Source organism: Catharus ustulatus, chromosome 25, assembly GCF_009819885.2.
Source record: "Catharus ustulatus isolate bCatUst1 chromosome 25, bCatUst1.pri.v2, whole genome shotgun sequence".
NCBI classification, from domain to species: Eukaryota; Metazoa; Chordata; class Aves; order Passeriformes; family Turdidae; genus Catharus; species Catharus ustulatus.
Genome location: NC_046245.1, coordinates 3,018,411 through 3,028,714, shown reverse-complemented (window position 1 = coordinate 3,028,714; position 10,304 = coordinate 3,018,411). Strand labels below are relative to the sequence as shown.

Here is a 10,304-nt window from a genome sequence, read left to right as displayed (position 1 = left end):
CACTCCATCCGTTTTACAATTTACAGTTTCCATTCCACAGTTCCAGATTTTACAATTCCAGCCCCACCCACGGCCGGACATCAGCCCTGGGTGACCCCCGTGTCCCCAAGGAGGACTTTGAATCCTGCTGCTCTGGGGAGGGATGGAGGAGCACGGGGGGAGCAGGGGACAAAGTCCAAAGCAGCGACAGGGGCAAGATAAAGGTGCAGGGACCAAGCTCCCAGCGAAGCCAAACAGTGAAATAACAGCACGGGGACATTGGGGACATCAAAGGTGCAGGGAGGGAGGGCAGCAAACCCTGCTGACACCTCCTCCTCTTCCTCCTGCTTCTCCTGCAGAGGAGCCTCACATGGTTTGGGTTGGAAGGGACTCTAAAAATCCCGTTCCTGCCATGGACAGTGACAGTTTCCACCACCCCACGTTGCTTTTGGGGCTACCTAAAACCAGACAAAACTAAGGGAATAAAAAGCAGTTATATTATTGAAACAAAATTAAGGGAAATAAAAAAAAGTTGTATTTATTGAAGGGCCTCCAGGTTTCAGGCACACAAAGCCTCCCAAAGCTACACCCAAAAATGGACAATGGCTGACAGGTTTTCACACCTTTATAAATTTGGTCCATTTGGATATTGGGGGTTAACTGTTCAATTATAGCTTCAGGTAATGAAGTTATTTACCCTCAGTTTGCTCCCCCCCAAAATCACTTTTGTTTACATTTCTCAGGGCCTGAGGCAGTGAGGTGTCCTTGATTCCCAGGCCTGGGGAGGAATTGTTGTGTCTGCCCAGGATGGGAAAGCAGCAGCTCACGCTGTGTGTGGAGTTCAGAGTTATACCCTAAAGAACTGCAGCATTACAATCATGAAAATTATAAAAACTAAAATCTTAAAGCATCACAAGCTGGCCTTGGACACTTCCAGGGATGGGGCAATCACTTCCATGAAGCAGCAGCACCGCCCTGCACAGCCTCACCCTGTCACGGATCCTGGCACCTCCTCTGCCCCATCACCACCCCTGTGCACCTTGGCTGCACTCCCGACCCTCATCCCAGACCCCACACGAGCCATCTGCACCCCTCAGGGCTCCCAAAACGAGCCACAGCTCCCGGGACCACACAGAGATCCCTGCACATGGTGGGGGGGGGGGTGTTTGGGGATGCTGTGTCCCTTTGTCACCCCCAAAGTCGCATCAGCGGGCAGGAAAATCTTACAGCACGGTGAAACACAAGCAGGACGCTGTGGCTCGCGTCAGGCTCTGATAAATTTTCTCCTGACTCCTGCCCGGGTGGAATTGCTGCAGTCAGAGCCGGTCTGGAATGGCTCGGAGGAGCCTCGTCAGGTGTTCAGGGCTTGTGGAAACTGGGACATCCTGACTTGCCGCTGGCTAACTCCTTTGTGAGAGCCCAGCCAAAGTTTCTCCACCTCTCAATTGGGGTGTAATGACACTTCCCCCTCTTTCATGAAGCTTCAACTCTTTCTGATCTCGGCAGGGAAATAAATCACCGCGCGGGATCATAAAAGTCATCAAACGGCAACCTGGGGTGAACCGAGCCGCAGATGGAGGGAAGGGCGCGGGCGCTCGGAAAATGAGAGGTGAGGAGCGAGCCAGATGTCATCGGCAGCTCTTTCCCCTGTAGGGTTAATGTCCCCCCCCCTTCCCCTCCCTGCCTGCCCTGGAATTCCAGCCATTGGCTGGCTCCCGAGGTTTAGGCTAAAAAGCCTCTAATTAGGACCCCGGCTGCCGCGGAGCCAGTGCCTGGGCAGGCAGGGAAAAAAAAAAAAAGAGAGAGAGGAAAGCAAGAAAAAAAAAAAAAAAGCGTTTCCCTGACTGAGCTTGGATGTTTTCCTTTCGCTTTGCAAAGTTTTGCCAGCCCGGGCTCCATTCGCTCGCGTTCTCCGGAGCAGGGCGGGACGGCGGCGGCCGGAGCGCGGCTGGAGCGGGCGGCAGAGCCCGGAGCGGCGGAGAGCGGGGCCCGGAGAGCCGGGAAAGGACAGGTACGGACGGCTGGAAGGGACTCACGGGCTCGGCTGTCCCGGCTCCGAGTGGAGATGGAGGTGGGGAGAGGGAGATGGAGACAACGAGGCTCCGGGAGGGGAAGGGAAGGAGGCAGAGCGGGGGGATTTTGGCTGTTTGAAGAGAGAATATCGTTGTCCCCGCGGTCTTTGTTTTCGGGAAATGTCCTCTTGGAGCAGGAGGTGACGTCCACTCCATCGTGCCAGGCTCTGCAGGTGCGCAGAGGGGCTCAGGGAAGGGGGGCAGCTCCGTCCATCCCTGCTCCAGCCGGGACTGGCCGGGAATGATTTCGGGATCGGGGATGGAGCTGCGACCCTTCAGAAGTGCCGGGATGAAATCTGGTGGTCACAGGGAGGGGTGGGGGGCTTCATCCCGGGGGTCACAGGGAGAGGAGGGGTCGTGAATCCTCGTCCTGGTGGTCACTGGGAGAGGAGGGGTCGCGAATCTTCATCCTGGTGGTCACGGGGAGAGGAGGGGCGGGAGTCTGGGTCTGTCCCTACGGATGTACGGCCGGGTGAGCCAGGGTGGGTTAATGGGTTACTGCTCCCTGCGGGATTGAGATAAAACACTGCAGGAAAAGCTTTTTGCAGCACTGGCACATCCCCGGGTGAGCCAACAGGCCGCTGTCCCCTCTGGTGTCACAGCGCTGTGTGGCAGAGCAGGATGCTGAGACCCTCCCCCATCATTTTGGGGGCTGTTGAGCCCAGCGGTGCCACCAAGGGCTGCCCCACCTGGAGCCACCCCAGGTCCAAAAGGCACCGTGGGCTCCTCGGTGAGACCGGCTCCAGGTCGGGCAGGACTCGCTGCTCCGGCTTTCCTTGCCAGACCTCAGCTTATCTCACCCCAAAAGCTGCATCTTTATTGCTCTGCATCATCTTTATTGCTCTGCATCTTTATTGCTCTGCATCTTTACTGCTCCCCATCTTTATTCCTCGCTCCTCCAGCGCAGCTGTGTTGACGGCAGCTCAAACAAAAACAGGTTATGCCGTGGGTGAGGCCAGCACGGAGCTGCCAGTGCTGCTGGGTGCTTTGAGGGGCTTTTTGGAGATGTTGTGTTTCCTGGGGACGCTGCAAAAGCCGAGTTGAGGCAGGGATGCAGTGCTGGGCTGAGTTCCAAGTTAATGTGTGACCTTGGCAGCAGAGGGCTGGGAGCCCACACAGCCAGCTGGAGACGGGGGCTGCTCCCGGGGAGCCAAATCAGATTAGTTCTGCCAGGAATTTCAGCCTCCTGTACCCAGCGAGCTGCCACGGCTTCCGATCCTTTGGAGGAGAGCGAGAGGAGCTTGGGCAAACGCATCCGGAGGAGCTGCCACAGGCAGGACAGGAGGATTTACAGCCAAATGACAGCCAGTGCCACCCAGCCTGCCCGACTGGTCTGTCACACGTCCCCGCTGGCACAGAGAGCAGCTCCCCCAAAGTGCCACCACGGTGCCACCTCCCCCGGGTCTGGGGCAGGCTGGGAGCATCCCTGTGTCCCTGGGCAGGGAGGGGCAGCAGCGGGAGTGCCCGCAGGCAGCCGGGGAGGGCAGGAAGGAAGAGGGGACAGGCTCGGGGAGCAGAGGAGCCAGACCTGTTGGGGCTGCCTGGCTCTTTAGCATGGGAGGCGCGTACCTCTGTCACCGTCTGGGGCTAATTACAGGGACTTGTTTACAGCCCAGACGGCTGCCAGCCAGCGTAATCACATCAAACTGGGCTGGGCCGGGCTCTACAGCACATCCCCGTGCGTTCACAGCAGCCAGGAGCCTGCCCAAGTGTCCCCCAGTGCCACCCCGCCGTGCTGGTGGCCCTTGGATGGGGTCACTGTGCCCCAGGCTGGCACCGCTGGGTCCCCGGAGCATCACAGGGGTCTAATTAACAGCAGAGCTCCAGGAGATTACACAAATGCAGCTTGGAGGATTAATGAGGCATCACAGCCTGGGAATGTCCCCCACCTTCCAGGGGAGGGAGAGTTGGGGACACCTTCCCCAAACCAGCAGCAGAGCTGGGCTGGACACGAGGGTCCCCACTCAGCATCCCCAGGGTCTCTGCTCCTCCTGCAGGGCCAAGGCTTTCCCTGGCCTGCCAATCCAGCAAGGCCAGGGCTCTTTCTGGGCAGCAAACACGCAGCCAAACCAGATTATTTCATCCTTATAGATGGACACAAGGGTGGACACGAGAGTGGACACAAGGGTGGACACAAGGGTGGACACGAGAGTCCCCACTCAGCATCCCCAGGGTCTCTGCTTCTCCTGCACAGCCAAGATGTTTCTTGGCCTGCCAATCCAGCAAGGCCAGGGCTCTTTTTGGACAGCAAACACACAGCCAAACCAGATTATTTCATCCCTATCCCACAGCACAGCTTTGAACAACACCTTCCAAGCAGCCCCAGGGTTCCAGACCCCAAACGGCAGGAAAAAGCCAGCAGTGTTTTATCTCTGATTAGCAGATCTGCAGCGTTAATCATTGACCTGGCAGCAGGGCAGGGAGCCTGAGCTGGCCCTGCTGATCCCTCCTGCCCCCTTTGGTGCCACATCCCAGCACCCTGAAGGGGCACACGGGGAGCAGGGGCTGAGCTGGGGGTGTTGGAGGTGTTGGGGACACTGGGATGTCCCTGACAGGGGGGACACAGCAGCACAATCCCAGTGTGGAGCAGGGAACAGGTCCTGGTGGTGACAGAGGTGTAGGAGAACCAAAATTTCATGTGTGGGGATTCTCACCCCTCATCCCTGTGACAATTTGATGCATGGAACATTTTCATTTTGCAGAGGAGTTGATCCATCCACGGTGGGCGTTGCAGGAGTGAATCCCTGCGGATTTTTGGTCACAGCCCCATGATTTCCCCACCCTGCTCACCATGGCAGGGCAGGAAGGCAGGCTGAGGGCAGCAGGCTCTGGGCTGGCATCCAGGGAACCCCAGGAGCCAGCACATCAGCATCTCGCCTTTGTTTTGGGAAGCCAGGGCAGGAAGGAAGCGCGGTGGAAGCGTGGGGAGGAGGGGACGGCACCGGATGGGTTTGCACTGAGTAACCCCGAGCCAGGAGTGCGGTGTGGGCTGGGCAGGAACAGCCCTGGGCACAACAATGGCAGCCCCAGGGAAAGGAATTGTTTTCCACTGAATTGGGTTCAACCTCGGTGTGTTCCCGCTCAGGGATGGGCCACTAAACCTGGGGTGAGCCGTGCCAGCAAAGGGCTGGTGGCAGCTGGGGGAGAGCTCCTGCTGTGGGTGTGGCTGTTTTCCAAAACCTGTTCCAGCTTGAGCATTTGGGGTCTTCCCTTCCTGCCTTTATCCCCATCCCCATCTCCATCCCATGAATCCCATGCCATGGATCCCATGCCATCTCATCCCATCCCATCCCCATCCCTATCCCACCCCATCCCATCCCATGGATCCCATCCCATTCCATGGATCCCATTCCCATCCCCATTCCCATTCCCTTCCCTCCCCATCCCCATCCCCATCCCCATCCCATCCCATGGATCCCATCCCCATTCCCATTCCCCATTCCCATTCCCATCCCATCCCATCCCATCCCATGGATCCCATCCCATCCCATCCCTGTTCCCATTCCCATCCCATCCCATCCCTGTTCCCATTCCCATCCCCATTCCTATCTCCATTCCCATTCCCATCCCCATTCCCATCCCCATCCCCATTCCCCATTCCCCATTCCCCATCCCCATCCCATCCCCATCCCATCCCCATCCCATCCCCATCCCATTCCCTTCCCTCCCCATCTCCATCCCATCCCATCCCATCCCATCCCATCCCATCCCATCCCATCCCACCCCATCCCATCCCACTTCTGTACCCTCAGTGTGGTTTTGCTGTAACCCCCAAAGAGAAAGGACCCCCCAAACCCCCTGCCCCCCTGCAGTGGTTCAGCTGAAATTCTCGAGGTGCTTTGGAGCATCCCCAGGTCCCTCCTGCTTGTCCTGCTGCCAGGTGGGCACAGCACCCGTGTCTGGGATGGCTCCTGCTCCCTGCCTCGTGTCTGACAGCTCTGTCTCTCTGTCCCCAGCTCATGTCCCTGCCCAGCCCTGCATGGCCCCAGCGGGACGAGCCCTCCCCGTGCGGCACCAGCACCGCTCTGCCCCCGGCCTCGTCCGACAGCGACTCCGGCTGTGCCCTGGAGGAGTACCTGGAACCTCCCGCCGAGCCCGAGGTGGGCAGCACTCCCCACACCACAGCACAGCACAGCACCCCCTTTCCCGGGGTTAACACACAGCTCTGAGCCAAGCACAGCTTAACCCTCGTGTGAAATTCCCTGTTTGTCCCCAGGTCCTGCCGTGCTCCGGGCCCCGCTCTGCCTCTGACAGGAGCCGAGCCAGAGCCCTCCTGCAGCAGCTGCCTCCTCAGGACTGCGATGTGAGAATCCTCTTTTTGGGTGCTGCTCCCCTCCCCGGGCTCACCCTTATGGGCTGCCTAAAACCAGACAAAATTAAGGGAATAAAAAGCATATTTATATTTATTAAAGGGTCTCCAGGTACATTTTAGGTAGACAGAGCCCCCAAAGCTACACCCAAAATGGACAATGAGTCATGGGCTTTATAAATTTGGTCCATTTGCATATTGGGGGTTAATTTTTCAATTACAGCTTCAGGTAATGAAGTCATTTACCTCAAGTTTGCTGCCCCCAACTCGCTTTTGTTTACATTTCTCTGGACCTGGGTCAGTGAGGTGTCCTTGATTCCCAGGCCTGGAGAGGAATTGTTTTGTAAAAATGGGAAAGTAGCAGCTAGCAGCCAGTGTATAGAGTTTAGAGTTACACCTTAAAGAATTGCAGGTTACAAATGCATGAAAAATATAAAAAGCTAAGATCCCAAGGCCTCCTGTTCCCCGTGTATAGAGTTATACCCTAAAGAATTGCAGGGTTATAAAAGTATAAGGAATATAAAAAACTAAAATCCCAAAGCATCCTGTCCCCCATGTATAGAGTTCAGAGTTGTACCCTAAAGAATTGCAGGGTTATAAATGTATGAAAAATATAAAAAGCTGAAATCCCAAGACATCCTGTCCCCCGTGTATAGAGTTATACCCTGAAGAATTGCAGGGTTATAAATGTATGAAAAATATAAAAAACTAAAATCCCAAAGCATCCTGTCCCCGTGTATAGAGTTCAGAGTTATACCCTGAAGAATTGCAGGGTTATAAATGTATGAGGAATATAAAAAGCTAAAACCTCGAGGCATCCTGTCCCCCATGTATAGAGTTACACCCTAAAGAATTGCAGGGTTATAAAAATATAAGAAATATAAAAAACTACAATCCTGCCCTCCCCTGTGTCCCACAGGAGCGGTACTGCCCGGACCTGGCCGAGGAGGAGCGGCGCCAGCTCCGAGCCTTCAGCGCCCGCCGCAGGCAGGAGGCTCTGGGACAGGGCCTGGCGTGTCCTGTGCCAGGTCCCTGCCATGGCTGTCCCTGCAGGAAGGTGAGGTGTCCCCTCCAGCACCCATTCCCCACCAGGGACCCCTCCCCAAAAACCAACCTGGCCCCAAACCTGGTGTCGCTGTGTCTCGCAGTGCGGCCGGAGGCTGAACAAAGGGGACCCGGGGATTTCGGCGTCTCGCCTGGGGGATCAGTTCTGGCACCCGTCCTGCTTCTCCTGCCACTTCTGCCAGCAGCAGCTGGTGGATCTCATCTACTTCCAGCAGGATGGGAGGATCTACTGCGGGCGGCACCACGCCGAGCTCTTCCGACCCCGCTGCGCCTCCTGCGACCAGGTGGGAGCCGGGCAGGGGGAGGCTTGGACCTCAGATCCATCCAAACCTCAGAGGGGATGCAGGATGTTCCTTCCTGAGCCTTGCAGAGAGTCCCACAGGCTGGGGCCTCCAAATCCATCCAAATCCACTGATGGGCTGCAGGAATGTTCCTTCCTGAGCCTTGCAGAGAGTCTCAGAGGCTCAGGGCTCCAAATCCATCCAAACCACTGAAGGGCTGCAGGAATGTTCCTTCCTGAGCCTTGCAGAGCTGGGGGCTCCAAATGCATCCAAACCTCTGATGGGCTGCAGGAATGTTCCTTCCTGAGCCTTGCAGAGCTGGGGGCTCCAAATGCATCCAAACCTCTGATGGGCTGGAGGAATGTTCCTTCCTGAGCCTTGCAGAGAGCTCGACAGGCTGGGGGCTGCACTCCTGAGCACAGCAAAGCACCGCGGGTTTTCCAGTGGGTGCTGAGAGGATGGGAGGTGTTTCCCCACTCCAGAGGGATGCTGAGAGCATGGGGGGTGGTTTTTCCACTCCAGAGGGATGCTGAGAGGATGGGGGGTGGTTTCCCCACCCCAAAGTGGTGCTGAGAGGATGGGTGGCTGTTTCCTCATTCCAGTGGGTGCTGAGACTATGGGGGGCTGTTTCCCCTCTCCAGAGGGATGTTGAGAGGATGGGGGGGGGTGGTTTCCTCACTCCAGAGGGATGCTGAGAACATGGGGGGTGGTTTCCCCTCTCCAGAGGGATGCTGAGAGCATGGGGGATTGTTTCCCCACTCCAGAGGGCTGCTGAGAGAATGAGGGGGTGGTTTCCCCTCTCCAGAAGGATGCTGAGACAATGTCACGCTGTTTCCCCATCCAGCTGATCTTCATGGAGGAGTGCATCGAGGCCGAGGGCCGGCGCTGGCACCTGGAGCATTTCTGCTGCCTGGAGTGCGAGGAGCCCCTGCGCGGGCAGCGCTACGTGATGAGGAGCGGCCGGCCGTGCTGCCGGGGCTGCTTCGAGAGCCTCTTCGCCGAGCCGTGCCAGGCTTGCGGGGACCCCATCGGTACAGCCCCGACCCCCTCTCCCCGGGCTGGCACAGCCTCCGGGAGGATGGATTTTGGCCCACGGGAAGGAAGAGCCTTTCCCTGAGCCGTGGGTGCCCCGCAGGTGCTGACAGCGAGGAGGTGACACACCAGGGGCTGCACTGGCACGCCCGAGCCTCCTGCCTGTGCTGCAGCCGGTGCCGCAAGGCGCTGCGGGGACAGCCGCTCACCTGCCGCCGGGGCCGCCTCTTCTGCTCCGACACCTGCGGCCAGGACGCCGCTTCCACCTCCTCCGAATCCTCCGACTCGGCTTTCGCCTCCGCTCCATCCCCCGACTGCACGGGGGGCTGCAGGCAGCGCGGGGAAGGGGCTGGTAGGATCCTGCTGCTGTGGGGTGGGAGGGGACTGGGAGCAAATCCAGCCCCTGGGGACTTTATGGGGATGTGACATGGTGGGAAGAGGGGATAAACCCCCAGCTCATCTCCCGTGGTGGCACCTGGGGTGGGAAGAGGGGATAAACCCCCAGCTCATCTCCCGTGGTGGCACCTGGGGTGGGAAGAGGGGATAAACCCCCAGCTCATCTCCCGTGGTGGCACCTGGGGTGGCTTTGTCTGTCCCAGCCTTTGCTGTGAGAGGACACTCAGCTTCTCCTTCCTCCCTCACACCCAATTCCTCTTGCAGAGGCGTTTTTGGAGCAGCCCTCGGTGCACCCCGCGTTCAGGAGCCCCGAGGATGCCGGAGCAGCCACACGGGAGCGGAGCAGCGACGCTGCCAAGGGGACACTGGGACCCCCAGCCGGCCACCCCTCATCCCCCCAGCCCAGCCCAGAGCAGCCCAACCAGCCTGGAGCCTCGGGCCCCCCGCTTTTGGGGAGCCCTGACCCCCGAAGAGCCGCTGGCAATGCAAACCCACAGTTCCCAGCGGGCACCTCCCCTCCCCGACACACGGCAGAGGATGGCACGGAGGAGGACGACTCCTGGTGTCCCACCTGCTCCTCATCTTCGGACTCGGACTCGGAGCAGGAGGGTTTCTTTTTTGGGAAGCCCATCCCCAAGCCTGGGATGAATTCCCTGGGCAGGGAGCCCCAAGGGAGGGGCAGGGGCAGGACGGCCAAGCACTGCAGTGTGTCCTAACAGCGGGGCCTGAGTGGCACTGCCAGGTCCTGCCAGGTCCTGCCAGGGCCTCAACACGTTCCAAGTGCGTCCTGGACGCGGCCCAAGGCGGGTGGGAGAAGCTGCTGGGATCCTTCCCCCCAGGGAGCTGCTGGCAGAGCAGAGGCTGCAATTCCTGCCAGCCTCTCCTGCAATTAGGAACAGGTAAAGCAGGAAGGGAGCGGGGCCAGCAGCCCGGGCCGGGCCTCCAGCACCTCCAACACGGCAGGGAGAGCAGCCAGAGCTCCAGACAAGGGCAGCTGCCTGCATCACCCCCCTGGGCTCCTCTGTGCCCCACTGACACCTGCTCTCCATCCCTGGTGCCACCCTGTCCTGCTGTCACCACGGGGAGGGGACAGGGGCGCAGCTCTGCCGATGACGAAGCTCCAATAAAGTTTGGCTGAAATCTGAAGGCAGGGTCTGCCCCGTTCCTGCC

General features: G+C 58.6%; 1 protein-coding gene across 4 annotated transcripts; it reads left to right on the top strand.

Moving 5' to 3' along the window:
- Positions 1–1,320: 1,320 nt before the first annotated feature.
- On the top strand, positions 1,321–10,280 carry PRICKLE4 (prickle planar cell polarity protein 4). 4 transcript variants are annotated; one of them, XM_033079924.1, is made up of 9 exons: positions 1,321–1,588; positions 1,858–1,990; positions 6,008–6,151; positions 6,268–6,354; positions 7,280–7,417; positions 7,509–7,709; positions 8,551–8,737; positions 8,842–9,090; positions 9,399–10,280. In XM_033079924.1, exons 3-9 carry the CDS (start codon positions 6,011–6,013, stop codon positions 9,848–9,850), a joined length of 1,455 nt encoding a protein of 484 aa, XP_032935815.1. In that variant the 5' UTR covers positions 1,321–1,588; positions 1,858–1,990; positions 6,008–6,010; the 3' UTR covers positions 9,851–10,280. The 4 variants fall into 4 exon arrangements, with proteins under 4 accessions (XP_032935815.1, XP_032935814.1, XP_032935817.1 ...); XM_033079923.1 differs by lacking the exon at positions 1,321–1,588 and having other exon boundaries at positions 1,722–1,990; XM_033079926.1 differs by lacking the exons at positions 1,321–1,588; positions 1,858–1,990 and adding an exon at positions 2,203–2,224.
- Positions 10,281–10,304: the final 24 nt, after the last annotated feature.

Excerpts from the sequence above, each read along its gene's own strand:
- PRICKLE4 (XM_033079924.1), top strand. The coding sequence starts at position 6,011 with ATGTCCCTGCCCAGCCCTGCATGGCCCCAGCGGGACGAGCCCTCCCCG. Across the intron at positions 7,418-7,508 it reads ATGGCTGTCCCTGCAGGAAG|TGCGGCCGGAGGCTGAACAA; the intron begins GTGAGGTGTCCC and ends TGTGTCTCGCAG. Across the intron at positions 8,738-8,841 it reads GGCTTGCGGGGACCCCATCG|GTGCTGACAGCGAGGAGGTG; the intron begins GTACAGCCCCGA and ends GGTGCCCCGCAG.